This window comes from Enoplosus armatus, chromosome 6 (genome assembly GCF_043641665.1).
Source record: "Enoplosus armatus isolate fEnoArm2 chromosome 6, fEnoArm2.hap1, whole genome shotgun sequence".
Taxonomy (NCBI): Eukaryota; Metazoa; Chordata; class Actinopteri; order Centrarchiformes; family Enoplosidae; genus Enoplosus; species Enoplosus armatus.
The window spans coordinates 19203307-19225989 of record NC_092185.1 but is presented as its reverse complement, the minus strand read 5'-3'; the positions used below and the strand labels follow the sequence as shown (position 1 = coordinate 19225989).

At 40.2% G+C, this 22683-nt stretch overlaps 4 protein-coding genes across 6 annotated transcripts; 2 read left to right on the top strand and 2 right to left on the bottom strand.

Moving 5' to 3' along the window:
• Window positions 1-696: 696 nt before the first annotated feature.
• Window positions 697-5044, bottom strand: rxylt1 (ribitol xylosyltransferase 1). Of its 2 annotated transcripts, none has more exons than XM_070907967.1 (6): window positions 4897-5044; window positions 4560-4745; window positions 3082-3184; window positions 2618-2932; window positions 2324-2494; window positions 697-1643 (listed from the first exon to the last, which is right to left on the bottom strand). In XM_070907967.1, the coding sequence occupies exons 1-6, from the start codon at window positions 5042-5044 to the stop codon at window positions 1241-1243; spliced, it is 1326 nt and encodes a 441-aa protein (XP_070764068.1). In that variant the 3' UTR covers window positions 697-1240. The 2 variants fall into 2 exon arrangements, with proteins under 2 accessions (XP_070764068.1, XP_070764069.1); XM_070907968.1 differs by having other exon boundaries at window positions 4560-4709.
• Window positions 5045-5395: 351 nt separating this feature from the next.
• LOC139286665 (cytochrome b-c1 complex subunit Rieske, mitochondrial-like) lies at window positions 5396-7580 on the top strand. Its single transcript, XM_070907552.1, has 2 exons — window positions 5396-5575; window positions 6857-7580. The coding sequence occupies exons 1-2, from the start codon at window positions 5464-5466 to the stop codon at window positions 7465-7467; spliced, it is 723 nt and encodes a 240-aa protein (XP_070763653.1). The 5' UTR covers window positions 5396-5463; the 3' UTR covers window positions 7468-7580.
• Window positions 7581-8760: 1180 nt separating this feature from the next.
• Window positions 8761-14877, bottom strand: LOC139286415 (protein C19orf12 homolog). 2 transcript variants are annotated; one of them, XM_070907199.1, is made up of 3 exons: window positions 14865-14877; window positions 9724-9870; window positions 8761-9544 (listed from the first exon to the last, which is right to left on the bottom strand). In XM_070907199.1, the coding sequence occupies exons 1-3, from the start codon at window positions 14875-14877 to the stop codon at window positions 9279-9281; spliced, it is 426 nt and encodes a 141-aa protein (XP_070763300.1). In that variant the 3' UTR covers window positions 8761-9278. The 2 variants fall into 2 exon arrangements, with proteins under 2 accessions (XP_070763300.1, XP_070763299.1); XM_070907198.1 differs by lacking the exon at window positions 14865-14877 and adding an exon at window positions 10330-10431 and having other exon boundaries at window positions 9724-9884.
• On the top strand, window positions 12947-20997 carry uri1 (URI1 prefoldin like chaperone). The gene is made up of 11 exons (XM_070907197.1): window positions 12947-13226; window positions 14283-14317; window positions 16589-16667; window positions 16940-17075; window positions 18239-18330; window positions 18421-18484; window positions 18651-18846; window positions 18951-19188; window positions 19297-19448; window positions 19562-19802; window positions 20205-20997. The coding sequence occupies exons 1-11, from the start codon at window positions 13155-13157 to the stop codon at window positions 20391-20393; spliced, it is 1494 nt and encodes a 497-aa protein (XP_070763298.1). The 5' UTR covers window positions 12947-13154; the 3' UTR covers window positions 20394-20997.
• Window positions 20998-22683: the final 1686 nt, after the last annotated feature.

The following is a 22683-nucleotide window of genomic DNA, read 5'->3' as shown; positions in this document are numbered from 1 at the left end:
TTATACATAATGGGTTTCCTTAGTGTTACTTGCTATAAAAACCGTTATATGTTGTGTTTTCATTTAATAACAAATACCCAGGCTTAACTGTGGCGTTTAATTCACATAATCACATTAAGACATCAAGGATTTGCAATTACTTTTGCCCTTATTTAATCAAAAGAAAGATCTCATTTTGTTGATATCTTTTAGTATTATACAGACATCCAGTGCTGTACAAGGTGGAATAAAAGGTATGTACAGGAGCCCACACCTGCAGAGGGCCCATAAAAGGTCCAGTTAAAATTCGCTCAGGGGCCCCATATTTCCTCACCACACCCATGCACTCATATAGGTTGCAGCTAATATAGGTGTGTCCCTAAAGTAGTATATTATACATACACTTTGTTAAGAAGTTATTAACCAAATATTCCAAAAAGACAGTAAATACATTATTTGTCTTTTAAAGCCCCCCAAAACAAGCTTTGAAGATGCCACCATGCGTCTGCTCCACTGATGACCTGATCTGTGTTTATTTGGTAAAGTCAAAAGTTGAAGTTTTTCCCCTTCATTTTTGCCCAACTTCAAAGGTCTTTTGCATTTAATTTCCACTGAGATCATTGTAGCCACTGAAACTTAACTGGTCCACAGCGCCATCTGCAGGGAAAGTAAAAGCAAAGGACAAGCACATCCACAGATTTCTCTTCAGGACAACACTCTTATTTACTTTATTGCACTTTCTTAAGAAATCCATGCAGCACTGCACTGAAATAAATAGAACAAAGAGGAAATGTTTTTGTTATGTTTTGATCAGAAAAGCGACATGCCACAGCAACAACATCCATTTTCAAGCTGGTCACAATACAAAATAACTATGTACCATTTTCAAACAAGGCCTAAAAACACATTACTGTCTCATTCTACACCTAATGTTTAGTGTTCCCTAAAAATCACACATCACATAACATAAGGACTTTAAAATGCAAAGGCAGTTTATCATTTGGACATTCCACCATTGTAAACATTAAGATGATAAATACACAGTAATGTCATGGGCCCTTTACTGACTAGTAATGGCAGCTTTACAACTTTACTACATATATAAATGCTTTAACCCACACAGGAATATTTCACTGAACATAATCAGGTACACTACACCAGAAGTATGTCACATTTCTCCACAAACCACAAAATATATTAAATCAATATTGAACGTCTACCCCTGTTTATCTTTTAAAGGTTTGTTAATTGAGCACCACAGTCAACCGCTTTTGAAGAAAGTCTCCTCGATGACCTCAGTGAACCTCTCCTTCATCTGCTGACGGAAGCTGGCATACCACTCCAACAGCCTCCTCCTCCTGTCCACCCTCTGCTCCTGGCTCACCCCCCTCTCCCTCTCCAAGATGGCCGGCAGTTCTTTCCAGTCACTGATGAAGATGAAGGGTGCCCCTGCAGCTTTGAGCAGACGTAGTGGGGAGCTGGGTCCGGCCGCACAGGTCCCAGGTGTCAGTACGTCTTCTACCACGGGCACTGAACCATAAGAGCAGGCCTCGTAGATGCGGTAACACTCTGTGTTGATCCCGACTGGGCAGAGAGTGAGCTCACTCTGGGCCAAAGCTGTCTGATAGCGTCTCAGACTGTCTGCTGTCTCCTGAGGGAGCCACCTGAGGCAAGGAGAGAGGAAAGGATACTTTAGTCAGTTTAAGCTACTGTAATATTTAAGCAATTCATGTTGTATATTGTAGATATCTCACCTCAACTCCATTTATAATCTGTAATTTGTCCCTGACAATATCAATATTCAATTGTATAGCAAGACTGCCAACTGTATATACATCATGATATAAATATCTCAACCGGAGACATTCTCACACTGCATTACGTACCAAATACAGGAGTGAAACCTGGTAAAAGAAAAACAATTAACCACATCCCTCTGTGTGTGCAGCAGCCCTAAAATGTGTACGTAAAGTTTGCAAACTACTTACATCCAAGTCTGTCTTAAAACAAGAATTGCCACTGTGATTTTAACCAATGTCATGTCAGTCCCTGAAATGTAATCTAAGTACTTGAATTAGGCCTCGAATTTGATGTCTCAGTAAGTGTGAGAACCCCAATGACAATGAAAACATAGTTTAATCATGATTAATCTAATTTTTTATGTTAAAAAAGATACAATAGGAGGGTCTCAGTCAGAAGTTATTGATGTTAATAATCACAATATCCTTATTTTGTTATCAAACATGGCAATATACAAGCAATACAGTCATTAAAACAAAATCCAAAAGTTTTACTCCTCCATATCAGTCATACACAATCACTCAACAACTGAATAATGACTTACTTCTCCCTGGCAGTGGTGATGCATTCCTTATCCAGTCCAGATTGTTTCAGCACCTGCATGAGAGTTTCCCTGGAGGAATTTTTGTAAACAGTTCCAAGGAAATTGCAGAGGTATGGCCTGTTGGAGGTGATCAGTTGGGCATTAGGCCTGATCATAGGAAACTGCCTGTATCTGCTCAGACAAGCAAAACAGAGCAACATGTTAGACAATGTAACTCATTTAAAAAGACAACCACCACAGTTTAATGTACTGATATTGAGCACTAATGATGTACACATCTAAGAAATGACATACGTGGCGACGCCAAGAGGCCACTGGAAGACATCCTTGTCGTTGATCCAGGGGCTGTCGTACACTACAAACAGCAGCTCCACAAAGCCACCATTTCTCTTTAAGTAAGGGCCGATCCAGTCATTGTTGCAGTGTTCATTTCCCAGCATGACCACAGCCACATGTGACACTGTGTGGGACTGTACCAGAGCTTGGACATGCTCCAGCCACCGTGTGGAGTAAGAGACCTTCTGCTGCTCACGGCCATTCAGAACCAGAACCAGGCTGTTCATTTCCAGAGGGACATGACCCTGGACCACAGCAGGACCAGTGTAGAAACTAAAGATGGAGAGGCAAGAGGTGAGGGAGGAAGAACAAGTCAATTTGATTCAGTCAGGTTCTGTCTCATTAAGTGGTTATTATATAACGTGGTGTATTTCACAGAGTTGTTTTCACAGTTTCTAAATATCACCTCTTTGACTTGTTACCTGAAATCAATCTTTCCTGACTGCAGCTCTCCCTCTCTCCATTGTGCTACCTTGTCAGTCGGATTGAGGGGTCCCTCTAAAATATGTTCCCAAAGGTAAAGCCCTGAGGAGAGAAGAAGGCTTCAATGCAATTTGCTAACAAAGTTAAAATGTCAACATGTGCAGTGCCGTTATGTTGTACCATTGCCAGGCTTCTGCAGCTGAGCATAAATAATCATCATCATCTATGTATGTGGAGTATATGCAGTTAATGAGCCCCTAGCAGCAAAGGGGAGGGGGAAAACTCTAGCTAAAGCTAATCACAACGGGTTTTGACTAAGACATTTTTTACATTTGAAGCCTTACTTATTATTCCAAATGCAAGAAAGAGAATACTTTTTGCCCAGAAGAAGAAAGAATTATGAGTGAGCAACTCTTTTAGTCTGGTTGACTTTATTTTATTTACACTCTGAGCTACATCAATATGATTAATCAACTACTACATCTACTTTACTTTGAGAAAAATCTTTTTGATTCTGGACATTAAGGCACTCAAAATTTCTTAGATTTTTCCTTATTAACATTTATAACATTATTATTATGTTTTTTTAAGATCTATTTTGTTGTTTAAATCTAAACTCTGTTAACCTTCATCACCATCATCAAGTATCTTCCTGCCCTCTGCAATTACACTGGACACTGTAATGTAATAACAACATCCCGAATCTCTATTATATTTATTATCAGAATCAGAATCAGAAATACTTTACTGATCCCTGGGGGGAAATTATACAGTTACAGATGCTCCCATTCAAGAGAAGAGATTATTATGTTAATTTAATACATTTAATCATGGATTTAACATATGAATATGTTTTCTTATTAATGTATATTCAACATCTCCATATCCTCACCATGTACATCCATCAAATTTAAAAAGTATCTTGGTTGTTCCCATCATGTATGTTTTGTGAGGTTTAACAATGAGAGTTAGAAATGATGGGGCAGGGGCAACTAACATAAGGTCCGAGCTGCCAGAATGCAGAGCTTTTTTCCTCAGGCTGTTAGACTTTCTGCTTTTTTTCATCCCACTATTCTACATTTGTTGTTATTAACATTATGTGCAGCTTTAGTCGTAATTTTTGATATGACACACAGACTGTACTGTTATTTCTTATGTTGTATTACCCAGTTCCTGCATCTCTTGCACCTCAGCCTCAATGGGGAATTCCATTCTGTTTGACTGTATAATTTTATATGAATAAATAAAAATACCTTGAACTCCAAGAGCTTTGAAAAAAAAGGTATATTGTTTAAAGCTGAAACAACCGGAAGTCAAAGTAAATCAGAGAAAACATTTTTAAAGTTCTGTAGAAGTGAATGCACACATGCAGATGAAGAGTGCCACTGTAAAGTCACAGTATTGTAATTTCACGCCCACATCACATCACAGACCTTGTCTGCAGGCTGTGATAGATTAATAGCATCTCATGACTTACCTATGGCAGCTTTCCCCCAGATTTGGACCCTATGTCTTTTTGGTTTGTTCTTGTCTATTCGACCCAGGTGCTGTTTGAAGGCCTCTCTCTTTTTGATAAGATCAGAGTTGTACTCCACCTGTTCATCCTCCCATGGATTCCAATCATCTGCTAAAAATGGAGCAGCACCGCCATCTCTGACACCACCTACAAAACACACAACACCATTCCGCTTATGGGCATGCACTTCCTTTATCTACCATAAAAAAGAAATGAGTTTCTAACTGTCAATTTATGAAAATTGTAGGCAGCTTATCTGTAATTGGGGCAAGATGACGGTTGTGTTAAGTGAAATTACCCGAGAGTGCTCCTGTCTCTTTCTTCACCACCCTGTGAACGCGGGAGATAACTTTGGTGCTGAAGAAGACATTGTATGCAGCATAGAGTGAAAACGCCACATACGCAAAAATAATTAGAAGGAATAGTTTTCTTTTGGGTATTTTCATTTTTTTTTTTCGTATTTTTTCTCTCAAGTTACCATTGTGTAGGCCGTCTCCGGATTTTGTGAGAGGACCCTTGTTTACATCACGAGGACCGCTGGGTGCAGCTGACTTAAAGAAATGCCTGTACCAAATTAGCCGTTATTGTAATTTATGTATGGTTTCTACAATTTTCGATCACATTATCACCATAAGTCAACATTAAATATATAATGTTTAATTTTAGTGTTAATTAATAACTGTAAAGTTATATAATAACTCGATGTATTAGAAAAAACGAAAGGGAGACTTCGGTCAGACCTCACGTAAAGCGGAACGTTGTATAGGCGAAGCGGGTTTCTGGTAAAGCAGATTAGAGAGGTGCACTCAAGTTTTGTAGGTCGTATTCCCAGCTGCTGGGTGGAGGTCTTTTATTTTGGGCAAAGATGATGTCCTTAGCCGCTCGTCCCGGGGCTCTTTCCCCGTACTTGCAGGCAACAAAACACACACTTAAAAGCCTCGCGTTCCCTGGAGCTAAGGAGCTGGTGTCTGCTGCTGGTAAGGTCGAAGACGGACATGTTGCTACTCAACGTTACGTTGGTCTGAGTTGGTTGTGGTGTTGAGCTGCGTTATGTAACGATACAACTTAACATACCTACATCTTACTGACTAAGTTAGCATTTCCATGTTAGACAACGTGTACATCTGATGTATCTTTCTTTATACCGCCCTTGTCTGCAAATTAACACAACACTGGTGTGGCTAGCCGGAAATAGCCGAGGTGTTATAACTGAAATCTGTGACCTGACAGAGAGGGTCAACTATGGATAAAAAGTCTTGGTCGGGTTGGCAAAATATAGACTAGTGAGATGTAAAGAGCTCAACAGATAGACATTAACACTACTGTCCACCAGTTTCTGCCATGACATCAATCTTAATCTGCGACCCTATAACTTTGTGTTAAACAACTGTCAAAGTACGGTATGTAACCATGGTTAAAAAAAGGTTTGCGTTGACATGCCGATACGGGTGAAATGCCTACTTAGGTCAACTAATACGGTGTATTGCTGGTTAAAGTGCAGATAAGATAGTACTCAAATAAAGATAGTTCCCATGATTATTCAGTTCAAGGTTGTTTACCTCCAGATAAACAGTTTGTCGAGTATTCGGTTAGGGGATCAATTAGGAATAGTAATCTATAATTTAGGTAATTGTGTAGGCCGTTTTTTGAAGCAAAATGGCCAATCTTCCAGCTTATTAAATGTACATATTGGCTGGTTTTCAATGATGGCATTGGAATATCTTCAGGTTTTGGACTGAAAAACAAGCAGTTTGCAAATGTCAGCCTTGGGAAATCGTTATTTTTTTTTACACTTTATAGACCAAACGATTAATGTGTTGATCAAGGAAATGATGTCACATTAAATGAAAATGATAATAATTGTTAGTAGCAGGTATACTGACAGTATCATAATTTCTTGATCTATACATGATATGATGTGCTTTATGGTACGTGGGGAAACCATTCAAATCCTGATTTAGACTGGTATCATGATGTTTTTAAAAATGGTCTCTTTGGTTTCAGTACTCTATAATGACGAATGTTATCCAATTTCCAAGGTCACATAAATGCACCAGAAATCATCTAGTGCGCATTTTTATCATTATTAGATCTATTATTAAGATTTTGAAGGAGAAATGTGGTAATTGAATGTTATAAATACTAAATGTTAAGCAATGACAGATGAGCATTACTTTTAAATGTTTTTGTAATTTGTAGTTTACAATCCATTTGCCAATCTGCTGCTTTTGTCTTTAAAAACTGCGTCTCATTTCCAGCTCCTGCAGGACTCCGCCTTGCCCACACAGATATCAAGATTCCTGACTTCACAGACTACCGTCGCCCCGAGGTCACCGACCCCAACAAGTCCTCCCAGGACAGCAGTGAGGCAAGAAGGGTGTTCTCTTACCTTGTCACAGGAGCGAGCACCGTGGTTGGTGTCTATGCAGCCAAGACGGTGGTCAGCCAGTTTGTCTCCTCGATGAGTGCATCGGCAGATGTCCTGGCCTTATCCAAGATTGAGATCAAGCTCACTGACATCCCCGAAGGCAAGAACATGACCTTCAAGTGGAGAGGAAAGCCCCTGTTTGTCCGTCACCGCACAGAGAAAGAAATCGCCACAGAGGTGTCTGTGAATATGGGAGAGCTGCGTGACCCCCAGCATGACAAGGATAGAGTGATCAACCCCAGCTGGATCATCGTCCTCGGCGTGTGCACCCACCTGGGTTGCGTGCCCATCGCCAACGCCGGAGAGTACGGCGGCTACTACTGTCCTTGCCATGGCTCCCACTATGATGCTTCAGGAAGAATAAGAAAGGGACCTGCTCCTCTTAACCTGGAGGTTCCCTTCTATGAGTTCCCTGATGATGACACAGTTGTGGTGGGATAAATACTGGAGCTCTGTCTCAGTTCCTCTCTGTAATATGTATTTTTAAATGGCTCTGTGTGAGAGTTGGGGGTGACATATGTGTATTTAATAATAAAGAGACATTTCCAACTCTATGATTAAGTCATCTTTGCACTCTCAAAAAGTGAGGTGTTTTTTTCCCCCTCCATTGTTCTGCATCATTTATAGGGTTTCCACAAAGTCTTGGAAGTTTGGAAAATGCTTAATTATAATCGTCATGTCGTCAAGGTTAGGAATATACATGAATTTGAATATACTCCTTGAAAAATGCTTGATTTTCAACATAATCTGGAGTTTCATATACACAATCACTCATGTAAACTACAACTCTTTTAATATTTGAAATGAAACAATCTCGTCGTCATATTTGTTTGTTGTGTCCGGGCGTCTCACACCAAACACGGAGCTGACCGGAGCTATATTGACTGGGTGCTGAAATGAAAAGAGGGCCGTTCCACTTCCGCGTCTTGTGTAAACCTGTCGTCATGAGGGCGACCATCCGCACTCAGAATGGAAATTTTTGGTTTAACTGCCTTGAGAAGTGCTTGAATTTACTCTTAAAAAGCTGTATGAACCCTGCATTCAGCTTGATGTCTTTGATTCACTGCAGTTTTCCATTGGGATTAATAGAGTACTTCATCTGACTCAACAGATTTCTGTCATTGCACACTACTTTTAGCTTTTAGTTGCAGTGAAGAAGGAAGCAAAATAGAACTAATGTCAGACATTGACTGATTGAGTGCAGAAAATGCTAAAAACAGGAGAAAAACAACGAGAAGCAGAACCAGAAATGCAGAACGAATCCACAGCCACAACAGGTGGATGAAAGTAAATTTTAAAAAGGCTCCACTCAGGCTTTAAAAAAAAATAACACAAGTTTCAAGAGAGTTCTACTTTGTACTTAAGAAGACATAGTCCCGTTGATTGCAATTTTCAGATTGGTTAGATTGGACACTGACTTTCTGTTTTCCACCTTCTTTTAGGGGGTGGTTGGGGTCTGTTGCATGGTTATATACATACAGTTGAGTTGTCTTAAGTGCTCATGATCTAGAAAAGCCACTGACAACCTCGGAAAGTATCTGCAAGATGTAATCAGATTCAGGAATGTGTTACACAGCTGGAAGGAACAATATTGAGTTCAAATGAGATGACAATTTTATACCAGTAATGGCAGTAGCAAGGAGTGTCTAAAAATAAAGCGCAATTGTTTTATAGTCGAATGACAAATGGATTTCATGCTGAGGACTAAAGTGTGCCATGTAAAACTGCATGAACCACTGAAATACACAATTTTATTGATGAAATCATTGAAAGCTCAGTGATTGCAATACAATATCAACATCAACTCAAAATACTTCACACTGTACAGTTACAACTCATTCAGTGCACGATCCTTTGTATATAAATATTACTTAAATTATAATATTGAAACAGTACTTCATTGTAGTAGAACCACTCGATCAGACTTTAATTCAGAGTAACTTTGGACACCAGACATGATTATCAGTGCCATTAAAGGCTCAATGAATACTTGGTTCCTTCAACTGATAAGTGCACTTCCCATGTTAAATAATCCAGTTATACGGCTGCTTTAATTCACTATAATGTGCTAACCTCATATTAACCAGTGTTACCTGTTACCAGGACTGTAATGGTGCCATTTTACAATATGTGATTTCACCTTTGATAAAGAGTCTCTCCAGCTTCACAAAAACAGCTCCCATTCTCCGTACTCCTGAGAGTCCGTCCTCCTGAGGACGTGGGCCCCCCCTGAGTCAGGTTATCCACAGACACTAATCCACATAGTGCACGTCTGCCTGGAGCTCCTTGGTGATGTACGCGAGGAGGGCGCCTGTCAGCTGCTGCTTCAGAGTGGCGTTGCCCATCACTAGAGCAGTTAGCTGAGCCAAATCTGTCCACTGAATGTTTTCCAGGATGACCATTAGATCACCATAAAGCCTCTGCTGCTGCTGAGGACTGAGCTCCATTATGATCTGAGGCAGTGGTTTGAATTGTCCACTGGTCAGCCAGCAGCCCAGAAGGCCTCCGACAGCACCACCTGCAGGGGAAGAGGGTTTCAAACTTGTGAAATTTAGCAGCAGTATTCATCAGTCCTACAGACCAAACATGTCTGCAATAAAGCATGTGCCTCTGTGAATACCAGTAGTCACAAATGAGTCAAGATGATTGTACATGTTTTTCTACAAACTAGAGAAACTGTTGCATCTTTCCACTCACCGACTGCAATGCCAAGAGGACCCCCGACCAACCCCCCAGCGAAGGCCAGTCCCCCCGCTGCTGCTGCTCCCTTCCCTGAGCCTTTCACTGTGGTCTGGATCTGCTGATTGGCAGATAACTCACAACACAGCTTCATGACATCATCAACTCGATGACACATACTGTGGATCAGATTTACAACTTTAGGAGACATGGCAGAGATGTGAGCTGGAGGCTACTTAACAATCTAAAAGTAAGAATAGAATAATAAGAAATCAGGAGAACGCTGTCAGCTAAAATACGGAAGATACAAGTATTTGTTGTTAGCTATTCACAAGTCAACTATTTACAAAATCACATCAGACACAGACACCATGCAATTTGAAAGACTACACATGGTCCTACATATATTGAACATTGTGGCACACGGTCATTATATAATGTAATTATCTAACCTTACAGATAACAGTGCGATAGTGCAGTAGTCCTGATTGCATCAGACAGTATTATAAGACGTAGGCTAGCGTTACACAGTGTGGCATCTATAGCTCCTTTCTACACAATATAACCGCTTCATTAGACAGACCCCGCTGTGACAAACAGCCACAGCAAACGTTGTTAACGTACCTTGCTGCGTTATGAAATCCTCATCAATTTTTGTTGGGCTTATTCTTCTAGTGTTATTATGATATCAACTATGCTCTGTACCAAACAGCTACTCTTGATTTCTGAGCTTGCGTGCCCATTGCCGCAATGCTTGATGGGAGCAACAATAATGCTACGTTCAGGGACATTCGACCAATCCTGTATTTCCCTGCTTGTTTGTCGAGAAAAAAAAACAATAAGTGCATACAACCATGCACAACACACACACACACACACACACACACACAGTTGTTCTTCTATACTCGTGAGGACCCTCATTTACACCAGAGATATATGTTTCACATACCATTTTTTGGCAAAGTATCTTCAGATATGTTAAAAATACATTAATTCTAATAGATTTCTAATAGATATACAGATAGAGACATCAGCTCTAGATGAACATCATAAATACCTTTATCTAAATATCCAATATCCAATCCAGTGATCAGCACCTCACCACAACCCTTGGTGTGCCTTATTTTTCTATTACAAAGGTGTTTTCTTGGGCATTTTGTTTTCACTGATGAACCTACCTACCTGGATACTATACTTAAGGTGTTTGTTTTCAGGGGTAAATTAAGAAAGAATTGAGGAGGACCCTCTTAATCCATTCATAATATCTTGAATTGATAATTATAGATACTATATCCTATACTATATATATACTAGATCTATTTATTGAAAGCTTTATGAATTGAGGGGTTTAGTATTAGCCTCTTATACTTTAACCACACCTACAATTGATAATGAAAATGTACTTGTCGATATATTATGTGTAATTTGTGGGGAAAGTCATGTACCCCTTCAATTCTTCTTAATTTGTTGGGTAGGGTTTTTTCAAATTAATATTTGTTAAAGGGGTGTGGGTTTTGCCTTTTCAAAATAATGGACACATTAAGGGACCTCTGGCTACACAAGAGGTAAATCATGGATTATTTGATGTTTTTAAGGGATTCTTGATTCTTGTTTCACAGTGCATAGTTTGCACTTCCATATAAACTGGTACTTGTGATTTTTCCGACAGCAAGTAAAAGCAACAAAAACAACCAATGAGCGTCTAACAAGAAGGGGGCTGGGACCACGGGTGGATTAATATTTTGAAATCAAACTTGTCCGTAACAACTGCCTTCTCTGAGCTCATTTATCTCCACTGATAGCTATGTGGACTCTTCTATGTATATGTGTGTGATTAAATATAATGTGTAACTACGATGTTTGTGCAGCTACAGACAGATCCACCATGTCATGTGAAACCCACCGACACTTTTATAATAGATGCATCTCTGAAAATGGCCGTGCTTGTCATTGTGTCACCGTGTGTTGGTCAGTGCAGCAGGATGTTAGCTCGCTACAGTATGTCGACTGTTTACATTTGTGCAATTGTCCACATTTACCCAGAGTACACCGGGAGACACAGAGGAGCAGCTGCGTCAAGTTGGCTGAATGCGGCTGAAAAACGGAAACTTTGTTTTATTTTCAAAATAAAAATATGAAACGGGACTGAAGAGAGGAGAGTGTGTATGTCAATGACATAGCTGTACTGCTGTTGACAGCTGTATTGGTTATGCTGTATATTAACAATTTACACACAACAAATGTGATCACCTTGTAAAACACAATACATTGTTGTAGACATTGTAGTATATTAATGCATTTTTATCAACTCCACCTAGACCAATTACAAATTTAAAATGCTGCTAACACAGTAATGAAGGCATGCATATTCAGAAAGGAATCCACCAATACAATAATAACAAAATAGTACAGCAATAATTTAACACTGACCATTCTGTATGATTAGCATTTTTATATTTGACATTTTCAATACATTTTGCTGGCTTGATTACTCAAGTCTTGATTGCCAATCTGGTAAAGCTGGCAGCTGACCTGAATACTTAGACCACTAGGGCCCAAAAGGCTTTGAGCTCACAGTGTGGCATTTGTTTTGTGGTAATTTACTTAGTTGTCATTTTGTCTTGGAATATGGGAATAGGGGCTTATGGTGGGTCTTGCTTCATTACTTGATCTTGAGGTCCTGGGTGACAAAATCTAGTTTTTAAATTACCACATAACAAATATGGGTCTGTGTTATATTCCAGGAATAGGGATATTGTGCGCATTACCCAGACAATGGGAGGAGCTGGGGGTTAAAAGGGGCCCAGAAGCCCATTTATATCCCGAGGGCACCCAAGCAGATGAATCTGGCCATGCTTTTACTTAACTGAATTTTTGAATGCTGACATTTTACTTGTAATGGAGTAGTTTTAAAGTGAGGTATTTTTTGTTAATGAACCAATTAAATTACACGTTTACCTCTGTTCATCCCCAGGTGTTTTCCTTATTTTATATTAGTATTGCACCTTCAGACCACGGCAAATTCCTTGTAATGTATGTTACTTGGCAATAAACAGTTTCTGTTTCTGATTCTGATTCTATTATATGAAAAAGCGACAATGAGGTCTTTTACTTTGAATATTTTGACCGGAAGTCCCGGTGTTATTCCCGGTGTTCTGACGTTGGACCAAGGTGCACGTCGCAGCAAGAGTGTCGAGGAATATTCGCTAATCTTTGGAATATTAAAACCGTGGATCTTTTTGGAAATCATGCAGAAATCTTGAAATGAGAGTGTGAGATGGTATCACTATCGAGAGTGAGGATAACTACCAACGCCCCATTGATGAATACGAGCAGAACGGGTCTCAGGAATAGCTGCTGCTGCATTCATAAACACTTCTTTAGGACTCACAACAACCCCTGAGCTTTGTTTTGGGGTCACATATTCCTATTGTGCACGTGGGTTGACAATGGCTGATGAAGATAAAATGAATATAGAGCATCTCGGCGGAGTTGTCAGGCTCCGAGAGGAACACAAGAAGGTAAATGAAGCAGTTGACACGAAACGTTTTTGCTGGCTAGTAACTAACGTCTAACGTTAGCCAAACCACAGTCAGCCACTGGCCACGCGGTGGACCAGCAAGTCTTTGAACCACGAGTGGATCTGCTGAAGTGGCTTTTACATTAATATATATAGTAATAAGTCTGTGCACTAACTGTACTAACCTATATGTCATAGTAGTAAGTTGTTTTGACTGTCCGTTTTCGAGAAGCTTCCTCCCCCTTCAGCCACTCACATGTTAAAGTTCTTGTTAAGAAAATGTTACCTGGAGGTGTGTTTAGTTTCGTTTCTTTGCACTTCTGAGCTCCTTCTGCTAGTTTTACGTGTAGGCATGTCGGATTTGTTGGCCTCTTGAATTTAATTTATTTGGGGGAATTTAATGACCTGTCGGTCAGCTAGTTAGCTAACGGTGGAGGATGTAACGTTAGCTGTTTGCTAGAATATTCCATGTCAACGTCCCCCAACAGATACTCAGCCAGGAAGTCCAGTGGTACAAGTTTACAACAACACGAGCTATGGAGTTTCACTTCTGTGTAATCGGTATAGAGAGAAAGTTTCAAGTGTAATCAGACCAGGCTTTCTTCTAGTACATCCTCTTACTGTCCAATATTCAGATTATTTGATGTTGAAATTATACTAGTATTTCTCATTTTGTGTGGGACGTCATGAAGACTGTAACACACTTTGGAAACCGTTGGTTTACATAAACTGTATGTACCACCATATATCAGTGTTTGTGCAGATGTCCTGACCATTTGGATGTCGTTTTGGCAGCTGTGTTTGTCTTCCTCTCCTTTGATTTTGTTGGGTATTTTGTCTGTTTCCCTGTGTGTGTGTGTGTGTGTGTGTGTGTGGTAGTATTTGCAATACCTGTCAAATGAATGTGCTGATGACAAAATGTTATTGAATTGGGAATCTGCTTGTGGCAATAATCAAAGTTAACACTTAACACGCTATTAAATCCTCGACACAAGACTGTGCTAGTTGCATAGGTTTTCAACGTGATTCATATTGAAATCATTTGTCCTAAAAACAGGTGGTGAAAGACTGTGAAAGTCGGATGCAGCACTGGTAAGCATTACAAAAGTCCCATGTATTATTTCAGCAGTTGCATAGTGATGGCATGCTTTAGTTTTTTGCTTGCTTTTGAAGACACAAAATCTTGTCACACAAAGCAGCTGGTCAATACAGGATCTAATATGATAGCCTTTTCCTTGAAGAGATAGAAAACATTTATATCTGTGATAAGAAAAGTCATTCTAAAGTTCTGTGTTATTCTTAGAATTTACTTTGTAAATGTTAAAGACGAGTCCTATTCTGCCCAACTCTTGCTAACTCCTGGTAAGTCCCAGATGAGATTTGTATGTCTCTGCATTTGTTTGTCTCTGAGTGATCAATTTCTGCAAATCTAACCAGAATCACCCAGAAATTGAGCTTCTGTCACTATCCACTCTCAGTTCTTTCAGTGAAGTTTTTTGTTAAGTCAAGGCACAGGTGGTAGAGCTGCATACTTTATTTAATGATAATAACCTTGAGTTTGACTTCCACAATTAATCAAACATGATTCTGTTTAGAGTGCTGGCTCTGGTCAAAATCAACCAATTAGACACTCCCTGACCAATCAGAGGCATTTGTTTCAAGCGTGCCGTAATTAGCCCGTTTATTCCTGATTCCCAAACACGGTTTGCAGTAGTAAGAAGGATCAGTTCTCAGGCAACCTTAAAGGCCCTGCAGACCCCCACAGGGGTTTTCAGTCATTATGTCTGATTAACTACCAGATGGACCAAAACAGTTTCCCACCTTTTGTGGACAATAAAGTTGTATTCCATTCTATTCCACAGCATTAGACCTCTGCTCAGGTTCAAGTCGGGACAGGGCTATGGTGGGAGCTGTGTGATGTCATCAAACTCAATGTACCAACAGACGTTTTGACTGGTCACAGTAGGAAAAGCGCAGGTGTTACTAATACCATTAACAAAAGCTCCGTTATATTTAGGTGCCACAGTGAGCCAGCATGCAGGACCCTGAAACCAAATCAGTTAATTGTAATTCAGCTGTCAGTGATTTTAATGTTTTCACCTGTGCTTCTCCTGCTGTGACATGTAAAAAATGTCTTCCCTGAAATAAGGCTATTTGAAAGATAAAGCTGTTAGTTTCATGACCCAAACAGATGCAACAAACATGGCGCACCCACGCAGGTGCTTTCACCTGTGTGGCTGATTAGAGCTCGTCTCTGGACTGTGTGGGCTGGACAGACTGTGCTTGACATCTCTCTGACTCTCCTGTCAGTTTTATTGGGCCAAATGACACTTTTGTCATTCGTATTGGTACATCGAGTCTTGCGACCTTCCCAATAATAATATATATATGCTATACAATAATAAGCCCCTTGATACAAGTTACTTTAGTGGTGACTTTTTAAGTAAAAAAAACAAAAACAACAAAACATTGTAAAATTGTTCTCGCTAGTTTGGGAATTTGAGTGTTGTGATGCCATATTATTGTAATGTGGGTCCAAAATGCACCTACAGTCGGTAATTACAGGAAGAGCACACTTGGTTTAAACCAAGTGGAAAAGTTTCTTTTTCATGAAACAAAGTTGAGACATTCTCTCTCTTTGTTTCATGTTTATGTCAAGCAAACACCAAGTTTAAGTCAACAATATTATTAAAATGCTGTATCAAATGCAAAACTCAATGTTCCTACTTCTGTAGCTAATTAGGTAGCGTAATGGTAACAGTCACCAAAAAAAAAAATTTAGTTTGGGCCACTTTCTTTTTTGACTAAAAACTACCTGAATTTATGATAAGTTGTATTTACACGAGACTATTCCAACTACTATTCATCACAATAGAGCTATGAGATAAAGTCAATAATAAGGGCTTTTGGAAGCACACTGCTTTCATCTTGCTACAACACACTTTGTTTATGTTGCATTGGCATAACTTCCTAGGTGTGTTAGCTTTACAAACTGTGCTTTTTATCTGCATGGAAGAAGGGATCATAGTACAGTGTTAGCTGCTTTCTGTCAGTTACTCTTGTTGTCATGTTTTTCTCTGACGTTTTCCATTGTCCAGTGGCAAAGAGATACAAATGAATAAGAGCAACACCATGAGGCCACTTTGGTCACACCAAGTCTCTCTTCTCCCCCTGACAGGGAAACGGTCACTCCTTCATTACTCTATAAGCTTTTTTTTATATTACTTCCCATTGTTCTGTTCAACATCCCAAAAATAAGCCAAATAAACCGATTTGGACAGAGGAGAGCCATGGCTTCAAATGAAAACACATTTATTTGAATAGATGTTGGGCTGACATCATTGTAAATCCATGTTTTTGCAGGAAGAAGGTGTCAGGTGACTATGAAGCTCTGAATGACCGCCTTCACACTCTTCCAGATCAACTGTCTTATGACATAATGGTGAGTGCTAACCTTAAAATACACAGGAAAGAAAACATGTGCATCGTGGGATAGTTTTAAGATGAATTCTTGTTGCAAATGGTGTACCATTTACCAGTGGTTGATATAATTAACTTTGCAGAAGCTGACCCTAAATATATATATTTTTATGACTTCACTGAAAGTTTTATTTCTTCTTTTCTCCCACTTTCATGTCTAACATTCTGCCACCTGCTTTTATGTCAACTGCCTCTGTCGTTCTGCTCTTTTCCCCTCCACTGTGCTGTATGCAGGTCCCGTTTGGCCCTTTGGCCTTCATGCCCGGGAAGCTGGTGCACACCAACGAGGTCACAGCGTTGCTCGGTGACAACTGGTTCGCCAAGTGCTCCGCCAAGCAGGCTCAGAAAATTGTCGATCATAGGATGAAATGTGAGTCTGTGTTCGAAAAGACTGTTTGTTTGTTGTCCTCTCTCTCAAAAAAACGGCATTGTGGGATTTTTAATGTAATCACTCGACAGTGCTGTTATTCGTCCAGCAGAGGGTGTTGCTGCGTCAAGTCTGAACACTGAAGACTCACTGAAGTGACAAACTTACTTTTAGCTGGGCCTTTATGTACCACAAGATTTTGGGAGGAACTTTTTAGGGATATGTGTGGTGAACTGTAATGCCACTTCTAATAACTGTACTGAAATGCTGGCGCATGCATGATGTTTGACACATGCAGGGTGCTTTATTTCACATGTGGGCTGCAAGGCACATATGCAGCACTCGTTTGCTGTTCTGCTCTTGCATTCAAACGTCACAAGCCTCTGTTGTAAAGCAATTCTCCCGTGGTCAAATCAAGTCCTGTATATGCAACATTTTTGTTTGATTGAGTGCAAGAAACCTTTGTAGAAGAAAAAAGAAAATGTGTTGGTTTTAATGCGGGTTATGTGAAGCCACACTTTGCCTGCGTTTTCCCTGCTGCTCATTCTAGGGCTGAAAATCTCATATCAAGTCAAATGGGCCCAAGTAACGATCTCTGATGTGAACATTATTAGAGTGTTTAGTGAAGCAGAAATGTGCTGCCACAGCCCATCCGCAGCCGTCTGCCGCCCCTCACCCTCCTCCTCCTCCTCCTCTTCCTCCTATCTCCTGACCCTGCCCAACCCGCTATTACAGAGCTAAGTGCTGTAATACAAACATAGCTAGCTGAAATGTGTCAGACAGCGGCTGAGTTGTCAGGCCTTCTGTGTTTGACCTTTCCTCACTTCCAGTTGATGCACTGACTGGAGGGGCTCCAGATCGCCATGGAAACAAGGGCCCTCTGCTGCTATTAGTAAAAGGGCTTAATTGTTGTCAAGATTTAATGATCCGGAGTAGTATTCAGGGCAGAAGATATTATGAACTGTTTGTGTCATCATTTTTCAATTTTTTCCCCCCAACTTGTTCAGGATTTTTAACTCTTTAGCAGCTGGTTGTCATTGTTACATTCAATGTGTTCTTTAAATCTCTGTTAGTCTGCAGCCATTTTTTTTGCACGTTGGGTTTTGTCAGTCTGCCTCCAACTCTCTGAATGCACATTGTGGTGATAACGCACCTGTTTTCTGCAGATGTGAAGAGTGAACTAGATAATCTGTCAAAGACGATGAAAGACTTTGAAGCCAGAATTGGGTTTGTGAAGGATCTGGAAACCATCTCCACCGTATGTTGCATTACTACAAGTAGTCTCACAGATAACATATTTCGTAAGACATAAATGGGGACAGATGTATTGACTTTTCTTCTTCTTCAGGGTAAAGGAGACTATGTTGACATTAGAGAAGATGCCGAAAACAATGATGCTGCTGTCACCAAAGGTATCTTTGTCAGCCTTTCTTCTGCCTTCATTTTACTTGCACATCTTGGCTTATGAGAAAGCAGAGAAAGCCTTTAACCCTTTGTTAAATTCTGCACCAAACTCAGATTGACATTTAGGCCACAAAAAGGTTCAGGAATAACTTTCCCATCTTGGTCTGTTTTAAGGAAAGCAAAGAATAGCTCATAAACCAAACTCCAAGCCCAAGCTGGACGAAGTGTTGAATCTAAAAGAGGAGGATGAGGAGAATGAAGGAGAGGGCAGAGACGGAGGGAGGCGAAAAGGCGTCATGACTGAGGAGGAATTGTGGGCTCGATTGGATGAACTCGAGAAACTGGAGGAGCTACAAGATGAGCAGGACAGGTAGATGAACACACTCGGGGTGTTTTATTAGTAGCCTTAATAATTGCATGTTTTTCTAACCTCTGGCGAAAATGAAAACATCTCACGGAAATGTTTTTCTCCAGACTGTCTGATAATGCAGACATGAATGGTGAGGACACCTCATCCATTTCCTCAGAAGAGGAGAAGGAGGCAGATGCTGCACCTCCGGTAAATGGACTGAATCTGAAGCCCAGCTGGACCTCCGTGCCTCACAGTAAAGCGCCATCCAGCATAGACAGGAGAGAGGACGAAGATGATGAGGAAGAGGAGGGCAGCTGTTTGCCTACCATCTTTTTTTCTCACACAGTCGAACCCAAGAAGGTCAGAGGGATACATATCTTTGAACATTTTACAGATTTGCTTTTTAATTTGCAATTTCATTTGGTTTTGGTGACTTTGTCTTTAGCCCGCTTCTGTCTTTTGCTTCAGGTGAGGATAAACACAGGAAAAAACACCACCTTGAAGTTCAGTGAAAGGAAAGAGCAGAAGGAGCACTCGAAGAGGAAAAAGAAAAACGGCCACAATAACGGACACTCCCATCACGAACTTCACAAAATCACAACACCAGCAGACATTTACAGGTAAATCGAGTTTACTGAAGTACCGACACCATGAATCTCTTACCAACTAAATTTAGGCAAATCCCAATTTTCCTCTCCTCTGACTGGTGAAACTGGTCTATTGTTTCCGTCAGGTTGTTTGTGGATGTGAAGAACGGGGAACTCATCCCCAGGAAGTCCATCCTGAAGTCGCGCAGCCGAGAGAACAGCGTGTGCAGCGACACCAGCGAGAGCAGCGCGGCTGACTTTGAAGAGCGCCGGATGATTGGACGCAGTTTCAGCCACGATGAGGCAACGCACAGCGACACCAGTGATGGCATCACGGAGGAGGACAGTCCCACAGCGGTGCCACTGCACCCTGCCAGCCGATTTGAGGTAAACGACATATAGTTGTCTTTAGTTCTGGTGTTACTTACATTGTATAGTCTGTCATCTCAATTACAGTGTGAGGGAGTCTGCAATATACCTATATTATGAAGCAGTTTATGAAAATTACACCTTTGAGCCTCAGATCCCTTAATGAGAACATAACAAAACTCCCACCAAAGCCTCTTTAAGTTAAAATGGGAGCTGCATGTGGTCGAACAATCATTAAGTGTTAGTCACAAGAGGCGATATGAACAAGTAAACGCAGCATGGAAACAGTATAAACTCTTTTGTGACCCTGAACCTTTCCCCTACGCTCAGTTTCAGTGAGATGAAAGTGATCAGTCCTGGAATACCAGGAAGTGAACACCGGCTTCTTTACTATTATTTCTCTCTCTCTGTCTCACATAGGCCTTTTCTGGTACAGTAGTAGAAAAGGACCCGATGCCTTCAGCTGTTCCCCATCTCACCATCGCTCCACCAGCTCTGCCGACCATACTGGAGAGGAAACAGGAGGAGGTGGCGCCCGACGTGGCCCCGCCCCAGCAGGCCCCCAAAAGGGTGTCGAAGTTTAAAGCTGCCAGGTTGCAGCAGAAATGACTGTTAACGAGCAAAATATCCATATTTCACAATAACTTCTTGTTTTTTTTTTTGTTTTTTTTAAAAAAGCTTTTGATTCTTTTCTACAACTGATGAACTGGACAGACCATCCTCTCCTTTCTTTCACTTGTAACCATACAGGTTTTCTGTCGGTGAGTATGACTGTTCATTAGGAAAAAGCACAGTAGCAATGTTAACGAATAAGCCTTTTGTGTAACACTGCTTTTTAACACTGGTTAATGCAGTCTCTCTTTCTTATCTACTCCTACTGTATAAACGGCACTTAACAATTGTCCATCTTTCTGTGGGGTTTGTTTAAACCGATTGCTGTCGGTCATATATTTACCTGTCGTCTGCTTTCTGTTGATCCACTGCCTATTGCCAGTTTAGGTAAGACTCTGAGCTTTGCCACTTAGGATGAGTTGCCTTGTTTCTTTTTTTCAAGTATTGATCATTAAACGGAATCAGGTGCCCACTCGCTCTCGTTTTACCTTCTCTTGACCTGCCTAATGAATGTATGTATTCCTTTGTGACAAGCTTTATGTAAAGACAAAAAAAGAATATTGATGGAAACTGAAAGGAAAATAAACGATTTTGGCTACAAGTCTACTTGTTTCCTCTTTCTTCCCTGAAAGAAAATATGTTCTTGTTCTGGGTGGATTTCATTATGTTTTTCATTCTGTATCTGAATATCTTAGTCAGAGACAGTCTGGAAAGACTTTCTCAAATAATAGTTACACAATTTTGCTCCTGATACCTAGTGTGATATGTTTTGGTCTCTAAACAGATATTACCAGAGACTGACTGAGCTAATATTGGCTTTTATGAATTATTGTTACTCCTTGTGAATTTCCTGTTGCGCATTAAAATTTGAAGAGCTAAGTAAAGCGCCGTCTCTGCAGCCAAACTTTGTAAGCGAGCAATAACATTTCATCAAAGCTGTAAAGCAAAGTGAAAACAAAATGCCATTTCCAGTTAGTAAAAGTACAATCAAACGGCAGCCTTAATGAGAGAGGGGGAATTTTCAAGCCAAGCGCTCCAACAACAAATCAAATTTAGCATAGGCCCAAAAACCAAATTGAACTGCTGAGGACCAGAAGAAAGGTTGATTTAGAGACTGAAGTCTGCAGTCAGTCAGTGAGCTCAGGAAAAGCATACGGTATAAAACTGCCATGACAACACTTATAAAGCTGAGCTCTTAGACAGCAGTGCAGCAACACCTTTAAAATGCAACACTTCAGAAAAACTACAGGCAAACATGATAAAGAGTAGATCCTGGCATGGGGATGTTTTCACCTACTACCATTTTGTTTTGTATAAGCATGGGGTCCCTTCTGCATTCAAGTTGTGAGGAAGAGAGTTAATTTTCAAGCAGGACAATGAACATAAACGCACAAAAAAAATATAGTTAGAAGTACAAGGTTGAGCAAGGAGTGGTGGTAAGATACTTAGTGAAAATGTGAAGTGCAATGGTGGAAGAAGTATTCAGATCCTTTACTTAAGTAGAAGTACTAGCAAGTAAAACAAGTAAAAGTCCCAAATTGAAACTCCTACTTCAGTAAAAGTACAGAAGTATTGGCAGCAAAATATGCTTCAAAAGGAAGTATCAAAAGTAAAAGTACTGATATATTAATATACACATGTGCATCAACATGTCACTTGGCTGTTGTAGCTGGCCACGGTGGAGGTAGTTTTAAATGCTTTAAATACAGTAGTTTAGTCCAGTGGTTCCTAAACTAGGTGTCGGACCCCTAGTGGCTTAGTGATTAGTGGGGGTGGAAATAAGAAAAAAAAAATCTGCCAAATAAATTTGTATTTCTCTCTAATCTTTACTTTTTGCATTTTAGATAACTTGCACATCAAACAGTTAGATGAAGCCATCTGAGAAGCTGCTTAGCTGCTGGAACTGCTAACAACTCACAGACATCTGAAAAGTGACAAGGAGCCTCAACCAGACGCTGCTTTTTAATAAGAGGTCACGAGCCAAAAAGGCTGGAAAATACTGATTTAATCTTTAACCATGTACTGTATTTTAAATACATATTTTTATCATATGTATTTTTCATCAAAATCTGAAAAGTAGGTATAGCTGTCCAATAAATGTAGTGGAGTAAAAAGTACAATATTTTCCTCTGAAATGTAGTGGAGTAGAAGTAGAAAGTAGCAGCAATAGTATCTCATAATTGTACTTAAGTGCAGCACTTGTGTAAATTGTTTATTACTTTGTGGTTATATTAATAGTATTAAATTATTATGGTCACTGTATTTGGATCCAAACGGATGTAAAACA